This window comes from Pantherophis guttatus, chromosome 3 (assembly GCF_059756535.1).
Source record: "Pantherophis guttatus breed Tessera chromosome 3, ASM5975653v1, whole genome shotgun sequence".
Taxonomy (NCBI): domain Eukaryota; kingdom Metazoa; phylum Chordata; class Lepidosauria; order Squamata; family Colubridae; genus Pantherophis; species Pantherophis guttatus.
Window position 1 is genome coordinate 1,356,386 of NC_142065.1, and position 27,434 is coordinate 1,383,819.

General features: G+C 50.1%; 1 protein-coding gene across 1 annotated transcript in view; it reads left to right on the forward strand.

Annotated features, from left to right (window-relative positions):
* The first annotated feature begins 4,951 nt into the window (after positions 1 to 4,951).
* Positions 4,952 to 27,434, forward strand: part of VSTM2L (V-set and transmembrane domain containing 2 like) — a 66,363-nt gene continuing 43,880 nt past the window's right edge. Inside the window, exon 1 of the mRNA XM_087888925.1 lies at positions 4,952 to 5,266. Within this exon, the coding sequence (XP_087745051.1) occupies positions 5,155 to 5,266 (112 nt within the window). The 5' untranslated portion in view covers positions 4,952 to 5,154. The remainder of the gene's footprint in view (positions 5,267 to 27,434) is intronic.

Consider the following 27,434-nt stretch of genomic DNA (forward strand, 5'->3'; position numbering starts at 1 on the left):
GGTCACTGATGCCAAGTGATTGCTGGGTGGCGAGCTCAGCTCAGACCGAGGCTGCCCTCCAAGGAATGAATTAATTAGATTTTATTTGGTTGCCCATCTCATACAGGTGACACTGGGTGGCTGAGAATATATTAAAAATAAGTAAACTGCACAGACAAGACAGATGAAACACACAACAGAGATGACACAACAGCAATCAGGACAACGAGAAATGGGAGAGAATAACGGAGTTGGAAGGGACCTTGGAGGTCTTCTAGTCCAGCCCCCTGCTCAAGCAGGAGAGCCTATACTATTTCAGACAAGTGGCTGTCCAGTCTCTGCTTAAAAATCTCCAGTGATGAACCAAAAAGAGCTTTTTCAAAAGGTAACAGGCCTTTCTGGTTTTTCTTTGAAGATGTTTCACTTCTCATCCAAGAAGCTTCTTCAGCTCTGACTGGATGGTGGGGAAGGAAAGGATTTATATTCCTGGGAGACAGCTGGTCATTGGCATCCTTTTGGAGGGATGTTGAGGCCACTTGTGTCCTCAGGGTCACCTCAGTGGTGCAAATGGGCGTGGAGCCTTCTTGGAACTGTTGAAAGATGAAACCTGTCTTGGAGGAGAGGCGAAGTCCTGTTGTTTCTTTTCCTAAAGCACCTTTCGGAAAACCATGACCTGGATGACAGAGAATCTCCATAAACCCCTAGTGATGAAGCATCCACAACTTCTTGTGGCAAGCTGTTCCACTGGTTAATTGTTCTCACGGTTAAGAAGTTTCTTCTTAGTTCCAGGTTGCTTCTCCCCTTCATTAGTTTCCATTCATTGCTTCTCGTCCTGCCTTCTGGTGCTTTGGAGAATAGGCTGACCTCCTCTTCTTTGAGGCAGCCCCTCAAGTATTGAAACACTGCCATGAGGTCACCCCCTAAGCCTTCTTTTCATTAGACACTAATGTCCCTGCAACCCTTCTCCATATATTTTAGCCCCCAGCCCCTTGAGGTCGCATTGCTTCTTCTTAGCACATGGAGCATTTGCCACAGGCTCCTTTCTCTCTTCTCGGGGCAAAGCTTTGATCTAACCATTGGGGACACTGTCTTGACTTTTTCAACCATGCACCACCAACGTTCCTGACCAAGGAAGTGAAAATTCCTTAGATCTCAATGTCAGGGTTCCAAGTAATGCACCCATAGCAAACATAAGAGCCTTGGTGGCACAGCAGACTAAAGCACAGTTAAGTAACACCAGCTGCCTGCAATTACTGCAAATTCAAATCTCACCAGGCTCAAGGTTGACTCAGCCTTCCATCCTTCCGAGGTAGATAAACTGAGGATCCGGATTGTGGGGGCAATAAGCTGACTTTGTATAAAAAAGAAGACTGCTGGGGCGGGGGGAAGGTGAAAGCCCTACTAAGCAGGTATATATAAAAAGTATGAAGGCTATTGCTTAACGCATTGTAAGCCGCCCTGACTCTCCGGAGAAGGGTGGCCTATAAATCGAACCAATAAATAAATAAATAACTACAAGGCAGGTAGATTCCTCAAAGAACACATTTATTGGAGAGATCTTATTGGCACAGGCTGGTGAAAACCGACTTTAAAGGTTCCCACGGTTTTTACCTAATTAAAAGTAAAAGTTTTCCTCCCTTCCCCAAACAATTCAGTCCCACGGTCCAATCAAGGTGCCGTCTGGTTGTTTGGAAACTTCATTCCTCCTCTCTCTGACCACCTGTGGGAATGTCCTTGGTTCTCAGGGGAAAACTATTTTGCTTTGGCTACAAAATCCCAGCTCTCCCTTATTCCACCCTCCCTCCCTCCCTCTCCCTCAGCTCCAGTGTGGCAACCCTGAAGCCTCCAAGATGGCCTCGGTCAGGCCAGCTTCAGAGTTGACACTCTCTGTGTCATCATGCACTGCCGTTCTTTATATGTTTCAGCCTCCAGTCCCCTCATCCTCTTTGTTGCTCTTCTCTGCACTCTTTCCAGAGTCTCAACATCCTTTTCTGTAATGTGGTGACCGAAACTGGATGCAGGATTCCAGGAGTGGCCTTTAGAACGTGGTACTGATATTTCACGTGATTTTGATTCTATGCCTCTGTTTGTACAACCAAGGAATTGCATTGGCTTTTTGGGCTGCCGCCGCACATGGCTGGCTCATGTTTAAGGGATTGTCAACTAGGACTCCAAGGTGCCTCTCGCAGTTCCTGGTTTTGAGCCAGGTCTCACCTAATCTGTACTTGTCCCTTTGGTTTTTCCTGCCTAAGTGTAAAACCTTTTTTTTCCTCCACATTAAGTTTCGTGTTGTTGCTGGGGCCCATTGTTCAAGTCTGTTGAGATTCTTCTTGGCGCTTTGGCCAGCCTGCGAAATGCTAGCTTGTGCCAGGAGATGCACCTCCCCTTCTATGTTAAAAGATAGAGATTTTTTTTTTTTTTTAGCTGACAGGTTTATCTGGAGAGCCTGACATGGGGTTCGGTGCCCACCGCTCTGCCTCTTGCCCTGAACTGGCCGGGGTTAAGAGCCGATCGGTGTAAAAGCCTCTCCCAGGAATCTGTGCCACTCAGGAGTCACTCCCCGCCTCCTGGCAGTGATGGATGAGTGAAGGGAGCCATTAAGGCCCTCCACATACAGCTGCCCCCCCCCCGGTGAAGGATTTCCAATGGTGGCTTTAATTTATTTTTAAATGAAATTTGCTATTGATTCTGGATTAAACGAGCAGATCTTAGAGCAGTTACTACTGACAGCACTGCCAAGGAAGCCACAGGACAGGACGTGGCACCTCTCTAGGGCAGAGAAAAAAACATCCCTGGAATGCAAGCCAGCCTCTCCCCCTCCCCAATTAACTCCAGAAGGACCAGCCCTGGGCTGTTCTTTCACACCCAGGCTGAATAATTGGGGGGCTGCCCTTCCCTCGTGGCCAGGGACCTCTGCTGCCCAGAACAGACCCAGATGGTGCCTGCTTGGCCAGCCTCTTCCAGCCACTCGGGAGCCAGAAAGAGGGTCTCCCCCTGAGCAGAGTTCCTCCTGAGGAGGGGGCGCTTTTGATCCAGGTGAGCTAAGTGGGCACTGTCACAAATTGGGTCTCTGGATCTTCAGCAATTACGATGGAAGCCAAGAGCACCCCTTGGGCAGGAAGACGGGGTCCCACACAATTGGGAAGGGGCTCCTGTTTGGGGAGATGGTGTGTTGGATCTGGCCAGCAGGTAGTCCTCGACTTACGACCACAACTGAGTCCAAAATTTCCATCGCTAAGCAAGACACTCGTTAAGTGAAGTTTGCCTCACTCAACAACCTTTCTTACTACCGTTGTTAAGTGAATCACTGCAGTTGTGAAGTTATTAACGGGGTCTGGCTTCCCCATGGACTGCTTGTCTGAAGGTCGCAAAAGGGGATCACGTGACCCCTGGGACATGGCAACCGTCATAAATACGAATCAGTTGATAAGCATTGGAATTTTGATCACGTGACCCTGGGAATGCTGCAACGGTCATAAAGGTGAAAACTGGTCATAAGTCACTTTTCTCAGGGCTGTTGAAACTTTGAACCGTCACTAAACGAATGGTTGTAAATCCAGGGTTACCTGTCCTTCCCCATTCTCCATGGCCTCCACCTAAGGTCTCAAGAGGTCCTGGGTGAAAGAGCAGGAAGTGGCCGGTGGCCTTGGCTTGGGACAGTGGAGGACAACTGTCCTTGGGGCAAGAGGCTGCAGATGTGCCCATTCACCCCGAAGTGGTGACGGACAGAAAACGACCGGAGCTAAGAGTCCTTGGATTGGCATCTTCCTTGCTGAGCAGCCACAGCTGCCCAGAGCTTTTCTCCAGCCTGGATGGGGTTCAGGATTGAGCCCTGACATTTTGGGGTGCAGAGACAGCTGATTGACAGCACCCCCAACACTGGGTCTGCCCCTCTCCAGGGGGAGCCTCACAGCTGCCCCGCATCAAGCTATCTGGCCTACTACCCAGTTACTACTACCCACTCCAGATTCATAGCCCAATTTATGCCCCGCCAAAATTCTGCTTGAGCCAGATGGATGACCTCCCTCCACCCTGCCTGGGTTTCTCTGGTGGGGTGCAGAGTCACATGGTCCTGCACCCCACCACAGAAACCCCCGCAGGGCGAGAGAGATCATCCATCTGGCTCAGGCAGAATTTTGGCCGGGCATAAATTGGGCTATGAATATCAACTGCTGGAGAAACGTGGAGGCACAATTTGGCAGTAGCAACTCTCTTAGCTACAGTGAAGTCCCCCTCCCCCACCCGTGGCCCATTCCCACGCCACGTGGGACGATCTTGGCTTAGACCTGGAGGGGCTTCGGGGGGGGCTCGGCTGGGCTTGTCCCGCGGTCCTAAGAGAGCTGCTGAGTTCAGCCACGTGTTCGGTAGCCGCCGTGGGAACAGCCGGCCCGATGTGGGCGGGGGGGCGTCGCGAGCGAGCGGGCTCCGGGCGCTGTCCGCGGTCGAGGTGCTGAACCGGCGAGTCTGTCCCGGGTGGAAAGGCGACCGGGGAGGCGCTTCGCTTAACGGCTGCCCGGGCTCAGACGGGGGAGGCGCGCAACTCAGCCAGGCTCGTGTCCGGGCGCGCGCCCAGGAAAGGGCTCCAGACCCAAAGCGGCGCCCGTGGGCTCCAGCAGGGAAGCTGGGCTTCTCTCTTGCCCCCCCAACACCCATCCCGCGGGAGGGACTGAGCCGGCCTCCCCGCGGGGTCCCCGGAGAAAAAGGGGGGCAGCCCCCCTCCCCTTGCTGGAAGGTGGGGACCCAGATTCAGCCACCTCTATTCGCAGACTGGAAAACCCCAGTCGCGCCAACCCCCTTCGAAAAGGGAGGAGGGGGAGGCCTGCTCGATCCTGGGCTTCTCCCCCCCTCCCACTCCGCCCACGGGCAGGCTAGGCAGGCGGCCCCCTCCCCTGCCCGCCCGCCCGCCCGCCCGCCGGGGCTTCTAAAAGGTCCCTTCGGAGAAACTTTAGCGATCAATCAAGCTCTGCTCCGAATCCCTCCGCCGGCGCGCAAGAGAGCGGGAGCGCGCGCGCGTGGGAGAGGGAGAGAGCGGGAGAGTGACAGCCGCGGCACGGCGGCGCCCTCCGCCGTAGGGAAGAGTCCCGCAGTCTCGGGCTGGCGAGCGGAGGAGCAGCGGCGGCAGCTGCTCGGCTCGGCGCCCCCCGGATGTGAGAGGCGGCCAGGCAGGGGAGCAGGATGGGGGGCGCCTTCGGCCTGACCCTGGCGCTCTGCCACTCTCTGGGGCTCTACCTGCAGCTCGGCGCCGCTTCCCGACCCCCGCAGTGGGAGAACCAGGTTTCGGGCAACGGTGAGTCGGGAGCGGGGGGGGAGAGAGGGCTGTGAAAGAAAGGGGTGGGTCGCCCCCGCCCCCCAGGATCGTTCGCCCGGCCGGCTGCCATGCGGGGCCCGGCTCCCCATTCCCAGGGGTCCCCTCCGTGTCTGGGATTCTTGCCAGGGGCCCTGGGGGAGGTTTCGCGACCGCGATTGGCGTGGCCCGGGTGGGCTGAGTTCTCGGCGGCTCCCCGCGAGCGGGTGGGGGCGCCCGGGTGCCGCGGGAGACGGCTTGGCGTGGCGTGCGCCCGGTGCCTCTCGGGGAGGGGGGGGTCGCGCCCCGTCGGCTAAGGCAGGCCGCCCGCCCGCTCAGTTGGCCGGCATCTCCGGTCCTGGTTGCGGCCGAGAAGGGGGCTCCGTCGTGCTGCCGGAGAGGGAGCGGGCCATGTTACTGGGAGGGGGGGCGGGGGAGAGAGAAGCGCTCCCCCTCACTTGCTTTGTCTTCGGGAGCGGCGGGGGGTTCTAGGGTTCCCGGGCGGAGTTTGCGGGGGGGGGGCGGGGGAGAGACACACCAGGAACGAGGCAGGTGATGCTGGGGAGCGGCAAGCGACCCTCGCCCCTCTGCGCTGCCTCGGGGGATCAGCAGCCCAGGCTCCGGTTCTTGCCTGGAGGGACTGGGTGTCCCCGCCCGATTTTTCGGCAGTCCTCTCCAACTCCCCCCCTCCCCTCCCGGGGTTTCTGAACAGCTCTTCCCTTCTTTGTGTGCGAATGTTAAAGGGGGGGGGCTTTCCCATTTTTCCGGTCTCCCAGGCAAGGTAAGCTCCTTGGACGCCCCATTTCAGGACCGGATAGTCTGACAGGAGCCCCTTTGCCCACCGCCCGTCTTCCCCGGCTGTTAGACCAAGTGGCATGGATAGGGCGGCTCCAGAGGTCGGGGGCGGTGGGCTTTGCCAACAAAGAGCCTCTGGGCTGCCAGGGGCTCTTGGCGGGGGTCGGTGGGGAGAGCTCCTCGCTGACCCTCTTCAGATGGGCTTCCAAGAAACGGGGTGGGACTTTTTCTTCTCCTTCTTCTCCTTTTTCTACTGTGTGAGAATGGGGTCATTTGTGGTCATTTCTTTCTTCGGACCGTCTCTGGGACAGAGAGCGATGGGAAGGGGAAAGGGAGGAGAAGGGGACGAGGCTGGCCTGAAACGGAGGAGCAGAAGCGGCGGGCTGGGTGCTGGTGTCACCCTCTCTTCCTCCCCAGCCCTTGTGGCTCCTTCTGGTCTTTGGCCCCTTGCACCAGAGCCTCCTGGCAGAGAAAGAAGCCGGAGTAGCAACCGGTGGGTCGCTTAGCCCCCTCCCACCCGCCCCCCGAGGGTCCAGAAGCCTCCGGTGCCAGGAGAGCGAGCGAGCGAGCGCCCAACCTCCGCCTCTTTAGACCCACGTTCCTCTCCGGCGGGGAAGACATTCGCATTCTTGTCTTCTCCTGCAGGCCGCGGCGGCCTCCCGGATGCGCCAACTTTTCGGGGGCTCCTCCAGGACCCTCCCAGCCTCCCCTCCTTCGGTCGACCTGGGGACCCCTTTCTCGGGGGCGTTCGACTCGGGCAGGGGGCACCGAGGAGTGCCGAGACGTTGCAATGCCTTCGTCTCCCGGCCGGCACTCCTGCAGCCTCTCGCTCAATCGCAGCGGCACCATTGATTCACGAGGCCACGGAGGGAGTGGAGGAACTGGGAGGCTTGTTTATTCGTTCATTTATGTGTTTGCTTGCTTGCTTTGTTTATTTGCTTCTTGGTATCCGGAAGGAAGGGACAGGCGGGTTTGATGAAAGTGGCCTCCGGGGAGGTTTAGATGACCCCCGGAGCTTGGTCCTTTCGTTGCTTGCTGGTCCGTGGAGGAGAGTGCGAGGAAGGAGGAATTTGGGGATGGAACCTGGCTGGGATTCTAAGCGATGGATGCCTTTGGCCTGTCATCTATAATCTTAACCCTAAGGCTAGCCCTGATGAAGTCACCTAGTTTGGTAATGAAAAATCTGCAAGAAAACCGCCAAGCTCTGAAAGCACCAAAGAGCCCACAGTCCTCCTCCCTCCTTCCCCCCTCCCCCTCTGCAAACTTCAGTTCCTTCCACCACTGATGATGTTCCCTAGTTGGGTGGGTCAGGAAACATCTGCAAGAAAACACCCCAGCTCAGAGAGCAGCAAGGACCCCACAGTTCAACCCTGAGCTACAGATATTCAACCCTCCTTCTCCTTCTTCTCCTTTCCTCCCTGCTGCTGCTCCTCCTCCTCCTCTTTGCAACCCCCCACTCCCTTCTAGCACTGATAACGTTCCCTAATTGGGTAATGAAATGTCTGCAAGAAAACCCCCAAGCTCAGAGAGCACCAAAGACCCACACAGTTCAACCCTGAGCTACAGATATTCTCTTCTGTTCGTATCAACAATCTTACTTGGCCTTAAGTGAAGGTCTCTGCCAGAGGCTGAAGCAACTTGCCTTTTTCTGACCATGCATCGACTTGGGCAAGAACAGCCCCAGATATTCTGGGCAGTTATACATTGGCTGGATTCACTGGGTGGTTCTGTTCACACAGGATGTCGTCCCCAAACAAATAAACCCTTTTCTGACGTGAGGAGTTGCTCTAGATCTCGTAGCCTGCGGAAAGGAGGAAGGCAGGTTGAAGCATCCATGTTAGAAAACTAAGTCGCTTGTGTGAACTCAATTTGGGGGCCCAGCAGGGTCAGGAACAATGCAGCCGGGCAAGGACTCACTGCTCAGACTGTCAGGGGATCAGTTCAATACATGCCAAGGAGGAAGTGCCGTGGGTGGGTGGGTGGGCAGGGAAGAGGCGAGAGGGGGTGGGCAAACAGCCTAAAAAGGAACAGATTCAGCTCAGGAGCCCCTGCATTCAAAGATAGGAAGGATGGATCCCTCCCAAATCTGGAAAGATCGACCAAGGAACCCTTCAGGAGTGTCAGTGAACAAATTCTGTCCATTCCCCCCCCCCTTTTTTTTAACAGTTTATTGATATATTTTCCCTTAACATACGTAAGTGCTTTATGAACAGCGTATATTGCCTGGGTCAATTTCCTTACATAATAGTATATAATAGAATAACATATTAAACATAAGACATACATAATAGTATTTTTTTCAATTTCCAATTTCTCAATTCTGTCCATTCCTAAATGTCTTTCTAAGGGGAGGACGGTGGGAGATATGTCAGGGACATCTGTCTCTGCAGGGGCTTCTTGTTCCTGGACTCCCCTCTGCTGCAGGCTGGTTCTCTGTTCGGCCCTGGAAAGGGAGGGCCACGAGAGGGCCAGGCGTGGGGGACGGACCCACAATGGTTAACTCCCAAGGGTGAAATACGTTGTGATTTGCAAAGCCCCTCGTTTTCTGCCAAAGCAATTCCGGAACGGTGACACCGGATGGGTGCTTATTTGTACAGAGGATTATTCTGGAGCGGAAGGAAAGCTGGTTTGAACTGGGCCAGTTCATTCCCAGACATGCATTCTAGGACAAACCTGGATAGGAAACGAGATGCTGGGCTGAGCAGAGCAGCCACGTTTCCCCTGAGTGACACTTAAAAAGGCAGAAAGAAGCATAACATTAAAAGCAACCTCCAGCCCTCCCTCTCTCTCTCTCTCTCTCTCTCTCTCTCTCTCTCTCTCTCTCTCTCCCTCCCTCCCTCCCTCCCTCCCTCCCTCCCTCCCTCTCTCTCTCTCCCTCCCTCCCTCCCTCCCTCCCTCTCTCTCTCTCTCTCTCTCTCTCTCACACACACACACACACACCAAAGACTACAACCTCCTATGGGGTGAAGTATTGAAATCAAGGCAATTCAGTATGAGTGGTTTGCAAACGTGTGGGCCCATTTCTCAGTTCCCCTGGGAGAGTCAGGGAGCCAGAAATGCCCCCCCCCTTTGATCCCTACTCTGGAGTAGAACTAGAATTAAAAGAACAACTTTTAATTTCAGGCTTTGGAGACCAAGTGCTCAGACACACACACACACACACACACACGCCCTTAGATGGAGCTCCCCATTGCCAAGCAGTGATTTCAGGCTTTTTCCATTCAATCCTTCCTTGAAGAGGGGAGGCTGGAACCCCTTAACCAGGGCAAAGAGAGCCAAGGAAGGGGGTGCTGCGACTTATGGAGGAGGGGGGAGCAGGGAGAGGCCCTCCCCCACACAGAGGAGGATCCCGGGCTGCCCCTTCCTGCATTCACTTGTTTTGCAAGCCTCCCAGGACGCTGCAAAGTATTCTCTGAAGACAGTTACTAGCACCAGCCCTTAGACTTATAGGCCGCTTCACAGCCATCTCTGAGCGCTTTACAGAGGCAGCATCTTGCCCCCCACCCCCCGACAAGATGCAGGATGCAGGCAGTTGGCTCTACGCGGTTCGAGCTGCTTCACAAAATGAACACTGGAGAATATCTATATCCTTTATATTTCTATCCTCTATATCAGGGGTGTCAAACTGGAATTCTTCAAGGGCCGGATCAGCATTGTAGTTCTGCTCCGCGGGCCAGCCGGGGGATGGATGGCCGCCCCCTGCAGCACCCTGTGGCCAAAACGGGGTGCGAGGGAGCCACACGCCCCCCCCCCGTGCCCCGTTTTTAGTCTGGATGGCCTCCTGCAGCATTTTGCCAGCCAAAATGGGGCACAGCCTCCCCCGCTCTCCATTTTGGCTGCCAGAGGCACTGCGGGCCAGTCCTTGGCTATTTCCAGGCTGGCCCCACGGGTCAGATTTAAGCACCCCACAGGCCGGATCCAGCCCACGGGCCTAGAGTTTGACACCCCTGATCTATATGGATCTATTTATTTATAGATTTACATGCCCTCCACCTCACTTTCAGTAACTATAAGTTGTTTTCAAACAGAAAATCTATCATCTATCTATCTTTCTATCTATCTTTCTATCTTTCTTTTTATCTATCTTTCTATCTATCTTTCTATCTATCTATCTTTCTTTCTTTCTTTTTATCTATCTTTCTATCTATCTTTCTATCTTTCTATCTATCTATCTATCTTGCTATCTATCTTTCTTTCCTTCTTTTTATCTATCTTTCTATCTATCTCTATCTTTCTTTCTTTCTTTCCTTCTTTTTATCTATCTATCTTTCTATTTATCTATCTATCTATCTTTCTTTCCTTCTTTTTATCTATCTTTCTATCTATCTTTCTTTCTTTCTTTCCTTCTTTTTATCTATCTTTCTATCTATCTTTCTTTCTTTCTTTCCTTCTTTTTATCTATCTATCTATCTATCTATCTATCTATCTATCTATCTATCTATCTGCCTATCTAGTTTGCTATCTATCTATCTTGTTATCTATCTATATCTATCTATCTATTTTTCTATCTATCTATCTATCTTTCTATCTATCTTTCTTTCTTTCTTTCTTTCCTTCTTTTTATCTATCTATCTATCTATCTATCTATCTATCTATCTATCATCTCTCTCTCTCTCTTTCTCTCTCTCTTTCTCTCTCTCTCTCATCATATGTTATTCATAGGAGGGTGAGGAGAAGGAGAGGGAGGAGGAGGAGAGGAAGGAAGAGGAGGGGAAGAGAAGGAGGAGAAGCAGAAGCAGAAGGAGAGACTCCAGATGGCTTAAAAATAAATCTCTATAGATATGACTGCATACAGTATATCATTTGCTGTATATCTATCTATATCTATCATGCATACCATCTACATGCCTATCTCCTGCATATACAGTATCCTCCGTCCATTTGAAAACCATTCAGAATAAGGAAAGGCGCAACATTTGAAATGAAACAATGGGATGGATCTACAGTCATTTCGCCTCTTCTCTGCTACAGGAAAATCTCCTGGCCTTCTGGATGTTTTCATTGGACAGAAAGCAAATTAAGCAAGGAAGTTTCCAACAAAAAGAAAAGCAAAATTTTAATGGGGATTTAAATAGGGGAAAAAAAATCTCTTTCTCTCTGTGAGATCTCTTCTATTTCTGATGTCAATCGCCCTGTCAATAAATCAGCTGCTCTCCCCCTTCCCTCCCCCCTCCCTGAAAAACCCTGCGCACTTGACTTAAAACGAGCCGGCCGGCTGAACTGTTATGTAAAACAGCTTTTCGTCCTTTATTAAATGCCGCAAAGAATATCCGAGGTTGCACCTTCAGACTGCTGAGCATGATATTGATGGACAAAAGGTGTCAAAGGAGGCTGGAGACCCCTCCCCTTAAGGCCTCCAGGACATGGGTGCGAATCATGCCTAAACCAACTGCCCCATTTCCAGCAGATGTTTCTTGCTGTGTGAAATGCAACACCTAGAGATGTGTTAAGTTTTCATTTCACCTTTTACAAAACCACCTTGGTGCCTTGGGAGAAATCAAATCCATCGCCCCCAAATGATGAGCTTTGTATTCTATGGGTTTTGTTGCATTGCTTTCATTGCGGTTCCCCCCCCCCCAAAAAAATCCTAAACCTGTCCTTTAGCCCCAAAACAGCAGCCTGCCTGCCCATGTTTGGGGGGAGTGTTAATCCTACATTTAATCAATGAAAGAAACGAAGTATGTCAAGTCTAGCAAAGAGAAGGATTGGGGATGGCATCATAGTATCTTCTAATATTTGAGGGGCTGCCCCAGAGAAGAGGGGGGTCAACCTATTCTCCAAAGCCCCCGAAGGCAAGACAAGAAGCAACGGGTGGAAACTCATCAAGGAGAGAAGCAACTTAGAACTAAGGAGAAACTTCCTGACAGTGAGGACAATTAACCAGAGGAACTGCTTGACTCCAGAGTTTCTGGGTGCTCCATCGCTGGAAGTTTTAAAGAAGAGGTTGGATAGCCATTTGTCCAGAATGGTCAAGGGTCTCCTGGTTGAGCAAGAGGTTGGATTAGAAGGCCTCCAAGGTCTGTCAGCGTCTCAGCACTGACATAGAATGGGAGGAGAAGCCTGAACTTTTGCCTGCTAAATCCCTTTGAAGATTCGGTCTCCTCGGAGATGGGGAGAGGGGAGACATTCCTGTGATCTGACAAAAAAGGAACCAGGAGAGTGACTTGGAAGATAGACAATGAGAAGCAGAGAATTGGGGATCGGAAAGGGAGGGATTGGGGGCAAAGGTCAGTACTGACCGCGAAGAGTCAGGATCAGGTTGCTGTGCTCGAATAAAGAGAAAATTTCCTTAAAGATCGGCAGTTTGGAAGTCCATTTATTTTGAGATAGCATTGAAACCTGACAAGGTCCCTTCCAACTCTGTTCTGTTCTCCAAAGCCCCTGAGGGCAGGAGAAGAAGCAATGGATGGAAACTAATCAAGGAGAGAAGCAACCTGGAACTAAGGAGAAACTTCAAAACAGTGAGGACAATTCACCAGTGGAACGACTTGCCTTCAGAAGTTGTGGGTGTTTCATCACTGGAGATTTTTAAGAAGAGACTGGACAGCCATTTCTGTGAAATGGTTTCCTGTCTGAGCAGGGGGTTGGACTAGAAGACCTTCAATGTCCCTTCCTACTCAGTTGTTGTGTTCTGTTCAATTTGTTAGCACCTAATTGGACACTTCTTGGTAAGGGTGAGGGTGGGCAGGGGAGAAGGGGACGTGGAGAAGTTAACCGTCTACTTTGGGTGGGAAAACCTCAGGTCCAGCTTCGCTTCTTCTGTAATTGTTTGGCTTTAGGGAAGTCTCCCTTTGGCTAACCATAGACCTCGCAGCCTTCCTTTTCTAACTGACCCAGCAGGGACGGCTGTCACAGGATGAAGGAAGGAGACAATTCCTTTAACAGTTTAAATCTATATTGGCAAGAGGATGGAACGGAGCTCCAGAGCATCCTTTTCTTCATTTCAACCCATCGCTTGGTGTGTGAATAGGGGCCCTGGTCATAATGATGTGCTCCATTCAGTTGGATCTGACTCTTGGTGCTTCTCTGGGCCAGGTGATCTGGTCTGGGCATGGCTGGTCTAGGGAAGAGAAGGACCAGGGGAGACAGGAGAGCATCTTCCAATACTTGAGGGCCTGCTACAGAGAGGAGGAAGGGGGTCAACCTGTTTTCCAAAGCACCTGAAGGCCAGAGAAGGAATAATGGATGGAAACTGATCAAGGAGAGATTCAATCTGGAAATAAGGAGAATTTTTCTGACAGTGAGAACAATCAACCAATGGAACAAAAGTTGCCTTCAGAGGTTCTGGGAGCTTCATCCCTGGAGGCTTTCAAGAAGAGACTTGACTGCCCTCTGTCAGAAATGGTGTAGGGTCTCCTGCTTGGGAAGGGGGTTGGACTAGATGACCTACAAGGTCCCTTCCAACTCTGTTATTCTATTCACCTGAAGATCCAGCTGCTCTGGACCCCAGCCACTTGGCTTAACTAGCATTCCATCAGCAATCTTCTCTTTTGTGGGCAGATGGTGAGGAGGCCAGAGAAGGATGGAATGGATGGAAACTGACCAAGGAGAGATTCAACCTGGAAATAAGGAGGAATTTTCTGACAGTGAGAACAATCAACCGATGGAACAGAAGTTGCCTTCAGAAGTTGTGGATGCTCCATCACTGGAGGCTTTCAAGAAGACATTAGACTGCCATCGGTCAGAAATGGTGTAGGGTCTCCCACTTGGGTGGCGGGGTTGGGCTAGATGACCTACAAGGTCCCTTCCAACTCTGTTAATCTGTAAGTCTCTCCACATCCTCCACATCTTGAACAATTTCTTTGAGTCCTTCTCTGCTCTGGCCGATGGTCTCCAGCCACCGTGTTCTTTGGCAGCCTGGTTTCCTTTGACCGCAAACTCTTCCCAACATAAATGCTTCGTCCAGTGAATTTTCCCCGCACGACACAACCCAAATAAGTGAGACGCAGTTTGGCGATTTTGCCTTCCAGGGAGAGCTCCGGTGTTATGCGCTGCAGGACTTGGTGTTTTTCCAAAGGGTGCATGCATCCAGTGAAGTTCTGCATCCCACCCCCGCCAAAAAAAACAGTTGGATGTATTTCTTCCCGCAATCCGCTTTGTGCTGCAACCGCAAGGCCTCTGTGTGAGTGTGTGTGCACGCGTTGTATTTTGTGTGTGTGTGCGGAGATGCTTCTCCATCTCAAGAGCTGCTACAGTTTCCGCAACATGTCAGCATTTGTGCGCACAGTAGGATGCAGAGAGTATGTCTCTGTGTGTGTGTGTGTCTGCGTGTTGCAAGGCCAGACCTGGAGAATTTGGGGAGGGGGATTTCCACCCCCCCTTCCTCTCCGTATTCCTGCTTTCGCTAGGAACAGCTTGTCTTCGTCTTCCAGAGCAGCGAGTAATTATGGCTTTCCTCGGTGGAGCTCTATTCTTAGCCTTCCAAAGGAACATCAGAGCTGCCAACTTCTCCCCTTCTCAGGGACGCCTCTGCCTTCTTCCAACAGCCAGAGAGGGAGGCGGGTTCGAACCAAGCACCTTTGCCCAGAAAAGGAGCCCCTTTTACAAAACTGCCTGTTTTACACACACACACACACACACACACACACACACACACACACACACACACACACACACTGGTTTTATGTACCAGCACAGCCTGCCTTAAGTGGCCGGGGGAGAGTGGGGGGGGGGAGCAGAGAGTTATTCTTGGAGGCTGCAACCCCCTTATTGGCAGCCTCCATCACGTAGTTTGCTGTGTTTTTAAACAGACTAACGTATTACTATTTTTAAGAGAAGCCCTGCAAAGACTACAGCAGTTTAGATTTATAAATCCAGGTGATGGTTCAGGTTGGGCACTTCTGAAGCTGGGGCCATCTCTCTTTCTCTCTCTCCCTCTCCCTCTCTTTCTCTCTCTTTCACTGTCTCCCCCTCCCTCCCTCTCTTCCTCCCCCTCTTTCTTTCTCTTTCTTTTTCTCTTTCTCTCTCTCTCTCTCCCTCCCTCTCTTCCTCCCTCTCTTTCTTTCTCTTTCTTTTTCTCTTTCTCTCTCTCTCTCTCCCTCCCTCTCTTCCTCCCTCTCTTTCTTTCTCTTTCTTTTTCTCTTTCTCTCTCTCTCTCTCCCTCCCTCTCTTCCTCCCTCTCTTTCTTTCTCTTTCTTTTTCTCTTTCTCTCTCTCTCTCTCCCTCCCTCTCTTCCTGCCTCTCTTTCTCTGCCCCCCCCTCTCTCTCTCTCTCTCTCTTTATCTTTTCTCTTTTCTCTGCCTCTCTTTGTCTCTCTCTCTCTCTCTCTCTCTCTCTTTCTTCTGTATGTGTGTGCATGCTATTATTTATTTATCATGTGGCGAAAACATGACAAAGAGAACTAAGCATATACACCCACTTCACGTTATTGCATACAAAGCAGCTCAGGGGGTTGGAGAGGGGCCTCCTAACTGGATGGCCAGTTCAGTTTAGCTCTCTGGGCGATGCCCCCCCCCGCCCCCGGCGTTGCTTCGTGCACATCTTCTAGTGAACACACCTGGTGGGGCAATCTTGCACAATGTGTTTGATAGTTTTCCTATCGGCACCACAATTGCAACAAAGGGGGCTCTTTCCATCCCCACCGATACAGGGCAGAGGCCCTCCTTCCAGTGCCCACCTCATTCTGTTCTGTTTCGGCCAGACAGAGCCAGGCAGGTCACAGCCAGGTGGCCTGGCAGAGGGATCCCGAAGGGTCAGGCCACAAGGAGGTGCCTCGGAGGACCCTCCCCCTCTCCAGGCATCCTCGGGGTTAAGCTGGGGAGGTGTTGAGGGAACGGCTGCTTTCCATGCTGGCTCATGGGACTTCAGTCTTGTGACGGGCTGGACAGTGTCCTGGTGAAGAGGAGGGAGCTTGTAGTTCAGCATCCTTGACCGTAGCTGGCATAGCTGCCTTCTAATGTGGGGCAGTGTGGGCATTGCTAAGTATGGGTGACCAGGGCACAGGAGTGGGTTGCAATGGGCCAGAGATGATACCCATTGTGATGATAGATACACGATAGGTAGGTAGATGATTAGAGAGAGAGAGAGAGAGAGAATGTTGATAGAGAGAATGATGAGAGGGAGAGAGAGGGAGAGAGCGGGTGAATGGATGGATGGATGTAGATAGATGGATGGATGGATGATAGATTTATGGTCCACCCCTCCAGAACAGGGGGGATAAATCCAGTCCCTTCTCGGTGGGTGTTTAGAGAGTCAGGGAGATCTGGCTTCTGTGGGGGGGGGCACTAGAGGGGGAGGGGAAGATAAACCAAAGTGCCCTAAAACATGGGGGGAGTAGCGGAGTTTCCTGGCCTTTCGTTGTTTTGCTGCATCCTCTGCTTTCACCTTCATTCCTGCCCTGAGATTTTGTCGGCTGCTCAGAACTGACAGATCGGAGTGGCATAAAAACCCTGTAATACCTGTCTGCGTATGTCAGGGTTGAGTCCTGGCAACGGCCTGGACAAGTCCCTGCGGTTTTCTGGGCCACCGTTTTCCTCGGGCTGAGAGAGGACGACAGCCCCGAGACACCCGGCTGGCTTGGTGACTAAGACGGGACGAACCCCCAACTGCCCCTCCTGCAACATCTAATTCTGAAGTCACTTCGGAGGGAAGCTGAAGTGAGAATGACGAATGGATGAATGATGGAGAGTCTGCACAGAGAATCAGTGGAACGACTGGCCTCCAGACGTTGTGGGTGCTCCATCACTGGAGGTTATTAAGAAGAGGTTGGACAGCCATTTATACAGGATGGTATATAGGGCTTCCTGTCTTGGGTAAGGGGTTGGACTAGAAGACCTCCAAGGTCCCTTCCCTTCCCTTCCCTTCCCTTCCCTTCCCTTCTCGTCTCTCCTCTCCTCTCCACTCCATTCCATTCCATTCCATATTTTCTATTCTATTCTATTCTATTCTATTCTATTCTATTCTATTCTATTCTATTCTATTCTATTCTATTCTCAATTCTATGCTATTCTATATTCTGTTAAATTCTGTTCTGTACTATTATATTCTATCTTCTATTATTCTATCGTCTATCGTTTATCGTCTATTCTATTCCATTCCATTCCATTCCATTCCATATTTTCTATTCTATTCTATTCTATTCTATTCTATTCTATTCTATTCTATTCTATTCTATTCTATTCTATTCTCAATTCTATGCTATTCTATATTCTGTTAAATTCTGTTCTGTACTATTATATTCTATCTTCTATTATTCTATCGTCTATCGTTTATCGTCTATTCTATTCCATTCCATTCCATTCCATTCCATATTTTCTATTCTATTCTATTCTATTCTATTCTATTCTATTCTATTCTATTCTATTCTATTCTATTCTATTCTATTCTACTCTACTCTACTCTACCCTACCCTATCCTATTCTTCTCCTTTATTCTATTCTTCTCCTTTCTCCTATTCTATTCTATTCTATTCTATTCTATTCTATTCTATTCTATTCTATTCTATTCTCAATTCTATGCTATTCTATATTCTGTTAAATTCTGTTCTGTACTATTATATTCTATCTTCTATTATTCTATCGTCTGTATTTTATATCCTCTCCTCTCCTCTCCATAGTACCCTCTTTTCCAGATGTTAATTCACATTCTTCATGGCCATTTCCTTCTCTCTTCCCACCCACAACCTCTCCTACAGCTGCTGTTTTGGCTCTGGGTTTTTGCAAACTTTGGGGGGAGGGGGCTCTGTTGTTGATCACAGCTGATCTGTGATCCTGGATGAGGTCGGGGCAGCCTAGAGCCCACCCCCCTCTGGCCCGTGGCGATGTCACCGTCCCTTGAGTTCCTGGAGGACCCTCTTTGTCCTTCAAAGTGCCCTGTGTCCTGGGGCTGATCCAGGGCCGGCCGCGGTCCAGCTCTTCCACACGGGTCCCACTCCCACAAGGGCATCCATGCATTGTTCGGACTAATCGAGTCGGCACCAGAACGCCAGCTTGGTTGCCTTGGCAATAGGGATATTTCCCCATTTTCCCTTGAAGGGGTTTTAGGCTTCGGAAGGAAGGTGTGAACCGTTGCCGGGAGGCTCCTGGCGTTTGCTGCAAAGATGGGGCTGTTTTTGCAAGCTCCCAATTTTGGGTCAGGTCTAATCTCTTCATTTGGCAGCTTCTCAAGGAATTTTAAGTCGGAAATGCAGATACAGATGCGAAATGTTGGAATGGATCAATGAGCAAAGTGGCGCAGGCTGAAGGAAGGCCAAGAAATTTGGGGTACAAGAGAAATAAAACTGTAAATGTCCTGGGGTGGGGGTGGGAGGGCAGTGTCAATCAGGGCAGGAGGGTGGCCACAAGCATACAATCAAAGCAGCTGCAAAGGGGGGGGGCTTGTGGCAGAATAGAGCTGGGAGGGACCTCGGAGGTCTTCTAGTCCAACCCCCTGCTCAAGCAGGAGACTCTACATCTTTTCAGACAAATGGGTGTCCAATCTCTTCTTAACAACCTCCAGTGATGGAGCACCCACAAATTCTGGTGGCAAGCAGTTCCACTGGTTAATTATTCTGTCAGGAAATTGCTGCTTAATTCCAGGTTGCTTCTCTCCTTGATGAGTTTCCATCCGTTGCTTCTTGTTCTGCTTTCTGGTGCTTTGGAGAATAGCTTGACTCCCTCTTCTTTGGGGCAGCCCCTCAAATATTGAAATTTTGGAACTTCAGGGGGGCTTCAGGGAGGACAGACGGGTTTCCACCCCCTCAACTGTTTCTTGAGAAGTTGTCCCAGCTTCTATCCCCATTCCGTCATGCCAAGACACAAATCTACAGAGCAGAGATCTCCAAATGTGGCAACTTTGTGGACTACAACTCCCAGAATTCCTCAGGCAGCTTTGCTCTGGGAGTGGTAGTTCTAGAATTTAAGCCTTGTGGACTACAACTCCCAGCCAGCTTTGCTCTGGGAGTTGTAGTGCACAAATCTTCAATTCTGGGAGTTGTAGTCCACAAGTCTTAAAGTTACCAAGTTTGGAGAGCCCTGCTATATTAAAAAAGAAAAGAGAAGAGTGAAGTGGCGCCTTGGCGCTTGCGTGTTCAGTCTCACCTCCTTTTTAAATGTCTCCTCTCCTCTACAGAGCATTTCATAAAAGCATCAGTTTCGCAACCCTGAACAACAGTTGTGAGAAACCGGCCAGTGGGGGCTACTCCGGAGCTACCAAATGTCCAAATGGACCCATTGCTCCAAGTTCAGCACAGAAACTGCAGTTTGAGATTTGAACATCTTGCAAACCAGGTTTATGTCATGGGGGGGCATTTCACTCCACCAGATCTAAGACAGGAGCTCACCCCTCTCCCCTCGTGCTAGGGATCATTAGCCCCATGTTGTCACTGTGTGAATTGTAGGACTGCAATTTTGGTGCCACTTTCCCCCAGCCTGGTCTGCTGGACTCTTAACCTCTGACCGTGGACGATGGGAGTTGAGTCCTTGACTTATACCTGTTCATTTAGTGACTGTTCAAAGTTACAAAGGCACTGGAAAAAAGTGACCTGTGACCATTTTTCACACTTACGACCATGCCTGTGGTCACCCGATCAAAATCCAGACCCTTGGCAACTGACTCATACTTATGACGGTTGCAGAGTCCTGGGATCACGTGATCTCCTCTTGAGACCTTCTGACAAGCAAAGTCAGTGGGGAAGCTGGATTCACTTAACAACCGTTTTACCGTCTGCAGTGATTCACTTAACAACTGTGCAAGAGAGGTTGTAAAACGGGACAAAATTCACTTAACAAATGTCTCGCTTAGCAATGGGAAATGGGGAGGCTCAATTGTGATCAATTGCCTTGGAAATAGATGGGCGCCCCCTGGTGGCTCCTTGTGCATTTACAACCTCATTACAAATTACAGTATTTGATTGATTTCACTGCCCATCAGTGCATCTGCGGCAGGGACATAAATGAACTACTGCCTTGCATGCCCACTTCCCCCCCCCCCAGACTGGCACTGCAGGATGCTGGAAACAGTGGGCAGGATTCAAGGTGAACTCTAGACTCTGGAAAGAGTGCAGAAGAGAGCAACAAAGAGGATGAGGGGACTGGAGGCTAAAACATACAGTGAACAGTTGCAGGAACTGGGCCTGGCTAGTCCAGTGAAGAGAAGGACCCAGGGGAGACAGGAGAGCATCTTCCAATATTTGAGGGGCTGCCACAGAGAGGAGGAAGGGGGTCAAGCTATTTTCCAAAAGCACCTGAAGGCCAGACAAGGAATGATGGATGGAAACTGATCAAGGAGAGAAGCAACCTGGAATTAAGGAGAAACTTCCTAATGGTGAGAACCATTAACCAGTGGAACAGCTTGCTACCAGAAGTTGTGGGTGCTCCATCACTGGAGGTTTTCAAGAAGAGACCGGACAGCCATTTGTCTGAAATGATACAAGGTCTCCTGCCTTGAGTAGGAAGTTGAACTAGAAGACCTCCAAAGTCCCTTCCAGCTCTGGTATCCTCTTCTTATTTACTTCTTGTGGATGGTTAATCACTGAGCTGAACTTTTCCTGGTTTTGCACACGAATCAGCAGTGCAAATTGGGGATATGAGGACAGCAAGAAGGTCAGGAGCCACTCCCAACCATCCATCCACCACCCTTGGCATTCGGCACGTTCACCGTGGCTGCCAAGGCTGCTCCTTTCATTGAAAAGGGCACCTGCAGAATTGCTGGAAGCTGTTTCTTGAAAGGCAGAACAAGGGTGGCCAGATGGTGGGTGAGGGGAGCTGTAGTCCTGCTTGCTGCTGGCCAGAAGGGCTGCAGGGGGGGAGGGGGGAGGCCAGGCAGCCAGTAGAAAAACAATGCAGACCCTCTTCTAGCACTGATGATGTTCCCTAGTTGGGTCATGAAACATCTGCAAGGAACCAACCAAGCTCCGAGAGCACCAAGGACCCCACAGTTTTTCTACTCCTTCTCCTTCTCCTTCTCCTTCTCCTTCTCCTTCTCCTTCTCCTTCTCCTTCTCCTTCTCCTTCTCCTTCTCCTTCTCCTTCTCCTTCTCCTTCTCCTTCTCCTTCTGCTTCTGCTTCTGCTTCTCCTTCTCCTCCTCCTTCTCCAATCTCCATCTTCCTTCCTTCTTCTTCTCCTTCTCCTCTTCCTCCTTCTCCAATCTCCATCTTCCTTCCTTCTCCTTCTCCTTCTCCTTCTCCTTCTCCTTCTCCTTCTCTTCTCCTCCTCCTTCTCCAATCTCCATCTTCTTTCCTTCTCCTTCTCCTTCTCCTTCTCCTTCTCCTTCTCCTCCTCCTCCTCCTTCTCCAATCTCCATCTTCCTTCCGTCTCCTTCTCCTTCTCCTTCTCCTTCTCCTTCTCCTGTCTCCATCTTCCTTCCTTCTCCTTCTCCTACTTTCCATAATCCCCCCTCCCTTCTAGCTCTGATGAGGTTACCTAGTTGGGTTATGAAACATCTGCAAGAAAACAACAAACTCAGTGAGCACCAAGAATCCCACAGTCCTCCTCCTCCTCCTCCTCCTCCTCCTCCTCCTCCTCCTCCTCCTCCTCCTCCTCCTCCATTTATCTGTGCCCTCAGGGTCACCTGAATAGTGAAAATGGGTATGGAACCTTCTTGCACCTGCTGAAAAGACTCTGTTGTAAACAGGGGACAGGTGGTGTCAACTCCAAGTGGCCTCAAGGACTCTCAGAGAGAGCGCCAATGACCAGCTGTCTGCAAGGAATATAAATCCTTCCATCCGCCACCATTCAGTCAGAACCAAAGAAGCTTCTTGGATGAGAAGCGAAATGTCTTCAAGGAAAAACAAAGAAAGCCCAGGGGCCTTTTGGAGAAGCACCGTTGGGGATGTTGCGATGGTCACAAGTGCGAGGTCTGGTCATAAGTCACTGTTTTCAGGGCCAGTATAACTTCAAACGTCATTAAAAAAAAAAAACACCTCCATTTTCACTGCTTCTTTTCGAAGAACACAACTGTTAGGCAACAGCGTCCTCCGTGATGCAACCGGTTTTGTGAACCCCAAATTGGAAGCGGCGCCTTCTGTGTCTGTGAGAGGCTTCCAAAACGTTGTCTCAAATCCTCTTTTGTTCCCTGGGCTTAGTGGGCAGGAGAAACCCCGGAGAGCAGCAGGAAATGGCTTTACCATGTTGGGCATTTTCCGGATGCAGACGGGGAAGCTGTGCAGCCACCAGCCCTGCAGAGACAGGGACCTTGGCGCACATCCCCGCTGGCGTCTCAATCCCGGTTTGGGGCAGACTTCCAGCCAGGCAAGCACAATCGCTGGAGGTGCCACGGAACTGCAAAACGACACATCACGCCTGCTCCAGTTTGGAGGCTAATTTTAGAAATGTTCCGCTGAAGGCAAGGTGGTGCAGCACCGAAGGGCGGCAGCTCCATTGCAGAGGGTGGGGTTTCCATGCCGGAGGACTCGGGTTCAATGGTGGTGGTGCAAAACAGCTGAGATAGTGAACAGAACAGAACAGGATGTAAAACAGAACAGAACAGAACAGAATAGAATAGAATAGAAAATATGGAATGGAATGGAATGGAATGGAATGGAATGGAATGGAATGGAATGGAATGGAATGGAATGGAATGAAGAATGGAATGGAATGGAATGGAATGGAATGGAATGGAATAGAACAGAACAGAGCAGAGCAGAGCAGAGCAGAGCAGAGCAGAGCAGAACAGAATAGAATAGAATAGAATAGAATAGAATAGAATAGAATAGAACAGAAAATATGGACTGGACTGGACTGGACTGGACTGGACTGGACTAGACTAGACTAGACTAGACTAGACTAGACTAGACTAGAATAGAATAGAATAGAATAGAACAGAACAGAACAGAACAGAACAGAACAGAACAGAACAGATCTGGAAGGGACCTTGGAGGTCTTCTCGTCCAACTTTCTTCTCAAGCAGGAAACCCGGCCTAGACCATTTCAGACAAATGGTTGTCCAATCTCTTCTTGAAGACCTCCAGTGTTGGAGCACCCACGAGTTCTGGTTGCAAGCAGTTCCACTGATTTATTGTTCTCACAGTCAGGAAATTTCTCCTTAATTCCAGGTTTAAGGAATTCCTTAAGAATTAAGGAATTTCTCCTTAATTCTCTTCTTGATTAGTTCCCACCTATTGTTTCTTGTCCTGGCCTCTGGTGCTTTGGAGAATACATTGATCCCCTCTTCTCTTTGATAGCCTCTCAGATATTGGAAGACTGCTATCATGTCTTTCCTAGTCCTTCTCTACATTAGAACATAAGATAACAGAATTGGAAGGGGCCTTGGAAGTCTTCTAGTCCAACCCACCACTCAAACAGGAAACCCTGAACCATTTCAGACAAATGGCTGTCCAGTCCCTTCTTGAAAACCTCCAGGGATGGAGCATTCACATTCTGGAGGCAAGCAGTTCCACTGGTAGATTGTTCTTACTGCCGGGAAATTTCTCCTTAGTTCCAGGTTGCTTCTCTCCTTGATGATTTTCCATCCGTTGCTTCTTGTCCTATCTTGAGGAGCTTTGGAGAACAGGTAGACCCTCTCTTTTATGGGGCAGCCCCTTAGATATTAGACCAAGGAATAGGGTCAGTTAAAGAAGGATACCGCTGAACATCACACCTCCCTCTGGCCTGTGACAAGGGAGGGGTCTTCATCCTTGGGGAGAGGGCTATCCATGTGACTCTTGGACCAGAGGGGAGGGAGATGCCTTCTGCTCCTTGGTCTTCCTGCTCCAATCTGTGGGGTTCCCCATCATTTTCAGCGGTGGCAGACGCCTGCTTAGTCACTCCTCCGAAATTTCTCCAGGTAGCGAAAGAGGAAGCATTTCCTGATCGTGCTCCTTGATCATCTCAGTCCCATCTCTTTATCTTGCCGTTCACAATTCCCCCAAGGGGACAGCAAGACTTTCGTTGGAGAAGACGGAACTAAAAGAGAAGCTGCGTAGCTCAGGCCTTTTCCTGGTTACCTTTGAGTATTCTGCTGCCTTTGTTTTGAACAGCTGGTCCTTTTCTTCTGATCACGTGTGAAGCATCCTTCTGGCCAGGGGTCCCCAACCTTCTTGTGGTTCATTGGTCAATCTCAGTTGATCTCTCTTGTAGTTCTGCACTGCTGTCGCTCTACCTTCCTCCTGTCGACCAGCTCTTCTCCATTGGTGGCCTTCTGGGTCTTCATGAAGCTTTGGGTATATCTCCATTGGCTTCTTCTGATATCTCCAAGCTTCCTTCTATCTCGTAATTGGTTGCCATTGGACTCTCAAGACTTCCCTTTTGTAACAGAACATAGTTGGAAGGGGTCTCCAACCTTAGCAACTTGAAGACTTGTGGACTCCCAGAATTCTGAAAGTTGAAGTCCACAAGTCTTCAAGTTGCCAAGGTTGGAGATTCCTTTTCTAGACCAACCCCCTGCCCTGCAGGAGACCCTGCACAATTCCAGACAAATGGTGGTCCAATCTCTTCTTCAAAGCCTCCAGTGATGGAGCACTCACCACTTCTGGAGGCAAGTTGTTCCACAGATTAATTGTTCTAACTGTCAGGAAATTTCTCCTTGGTTCTAGGTTGCTTCTCTCCTTGATGAGTTTCCACCCGTTGCTTCTTGCCTGCCTTCAGGTGCTTTGGAGAAGAGCTTGACTGCCTCTTTTTTGGGGCAACCCTTGAGATATTGGAAGGCTGCTATCATGTCTCCCCTGGTCCTTCTTTTCATTAAATCCACCTCCCTCCCATTCGTAGTCCTCCTCCTCCTCCTCTGGGGAAGCAGGACTCCTGTGCCAGGAGTCTTCGTTAAATTAGACAGAACCACTTCCTGCACCTTTTCCTCATATGTTTTAGCCTCCGGCCCCCTGATCATCTTCGTGGCTCTTCTCTCGAGTTTCTTTCCTCATTACAGATACTTCTCAATATACAACCATTCATTTAGGGGCCATTTGAAGTTACGACGCCATTGAAAACAGGGACTTATGACCGGTCCTCATGCTTATGACCTTTGAGAGAATTTTGGTTTGCTTAACAACCATTGTGATTCACTGAATGTGTGCAGAAATTTGCTTGACAGCCAGGGCAAAGAAAGTTGCAAAATGTGGGGGGGGGCACTCACTTAAGAACCGTTTTGCTTAGCCATGGTAATTCTGCTCCCAACTGGAGTCATAACTTGAGGACTGCCTGTAGCATCCCCCACTGTTGAGCCTTGCTTATGCCAGCTCTGAGCTGATTAAAATCGGCTTTCTTGAAGTCAGACATTGGACTCGCCTCGTCTTTCATTTCCCTTAAAAGCCAGCACCTCTTGATCTCCCTCGCGCTACCCAAAAGACTTGCAAAATTTTTGTTCATTCATTTGATAGAAGAGGAAAACCTTTTCAGTCTAGAATCCTGCATCCAGTTTTGGTCACCACAGTATTAAAAAGATGCTGAGACTCTGGAAAGAGTGCAGAGAAGAGCAACAAAGAGGATGAGGGGACTGGAGGCTAAAACAGACAATGAACGGTTGCAGGAACTGGGCCTGGCTAGTCTAGTGAAGAGAAGGACCAGGGGAGACAGGAGAGCATCTTCCAATATTTGAGCGGCTGCCACAGAGAGGAGAGGAGGGGGTCGAGCTATTTCCCAAAGGCCCCTGAAGGCCAGACAAGGAATAATGGATGGAAACTGATCAAGGAGAGATGCAACCTGGAAATAAGGAGGGATTTTCTAGGGTCGTCCAACGGCTTGTGGACATAGCCTTGCAATATCTAAGAGCCAGAGCTAATAAAACCTGCTCCCCTCTGATCTTCAGCCAATTTAACAATTATGGACTGAGTTTGGCCTCATATTTTTACACTTTAACCATCCCTAAGTATAGAAGAGTTTTCTCCCTTGCCCTCAGCATTGCTGGACGGACCATTTAAGAGGCTCCCGATAAGTGAGCGGTTATGCCCTGTGATAGAGCTGAGTTTGAAATTGTGGAGCACGTTCTTTTATGCTGCCCTATGTACAACGCAGGCAGGACAAAATTACTCTCTCTCTTAGAAACAGATCTCCCTGGACCCAACGCTAGTAATTTGACCTTATATTCTTTAGGGGATGGCTCCTCACACATTACTTTTCAGGTTTCTAAATTTTTTTTTTAAGAGCTGTAACTATTAGAGGAGAACGCTGTAATTCCTCTCAGCCAAGGCTTCTGACTGTTTATGATGTTACTCTCCCCACGTTCTTTTGCAATTATATTTGTATTTTGGTCTGTGACCGCAAATAAAAGTTATTATTATTATCAAGGAGGAATTTTCTGACAGTGAGAGCAATCAACCCATGGAAGAGAAGTTGCCTTCAGAAGTTGTGGGAGCTTCATCCCTGGAGGCTTTCAAGAAGAGACTGGACTGCCATCGGTCAGAAATGGCGTAGGGTCTCCTGCTTGGGCGGGGGGTTGGACTAGATGACCTCCAAGGTCCCTTCCAACTCTGTCATTCTGTATCTTCTGTATAATGGCTGATGGAAACAGGAAATCTTTTCAGAAAATGCTGCGGTAGAATTGGATGAACTTGAGTGCCGTGGCTGGCATGATGCAGGTGGGCTTCTCCTGGAGACAGGAGCATCTTTTCCAGCTGGGCATCTCCCCAAAGGATGCATTTTCCCTGTTATTGCAAGCTTTTCTTATAACAAAAAAACAACAACCCAGAAGCCCTGAGTGGCTCAAACTAAGGAAACTGCAACGTTTCACTATGTTCAGGGAGTTTTGTAGTTGTAGACTGTTTAAACTGAGAAGTGAGAAAGGTTTTCCCCCTTAAAGTACTTCTTGCCTAAATCAGAATAACTGAGTTGGAAGGGACCTCAGAGGTCTTCTAGTCCAACCCCTCGCTCAAGCAGGAGAACCTAGACCATTTCAGACAAGTGGCTGTCCAGTCTCTTCTTGAAAACCTCCAGCGATGGAGCCCCCACAACTTCTGAAGGCAACTTCTCTTCCACCAGTCAATTTTGTTGTTGCTGTGTTTTCTAATGGTTTGTGGTGGAATCTCCCACTACAATTGGAGGAGGGGGAGGGGAGTGAAGAGGCAGGCATGCTAAGAGAGAAGCAATGCAGACCTGACCACCACCACCCCAAAAAACCCCCACACCCCTGAAGGTCTGATCTGGCTCTTCCCAAGAGAAGGCAGCCAGTCGGGTGAGATTCTTGTAAACAGGCCAGCAGCAATAAAGGAATTAAAATCCAGGCAGAAAAACTGTTTCTGTACTCAGACCTCATGGGGCTTCCTTTGGGAAGAGGAGGCGAGGGGGAGGAGGGAGGGGGCGAGGGGGAGCCACGGGTTCCATGGCAGCCAAATTTGGCTGCAGGCGCAGCGACAGGATCCGCTAATGCAGGGCTGGGAGGGGGGGCTTTGGGGAGAAATAGGTTGCCCAGCTGGGGGGCGTGGGGGCTGCATTTCCAGGGAGTGGGGAAGGGAGGGGATCTGAAGGGCCGTGGATGGAAATGGCCTTCGGTCCTCGGCTGGTGGCACCACAGGTGGTCTTTGCCGCTTGGC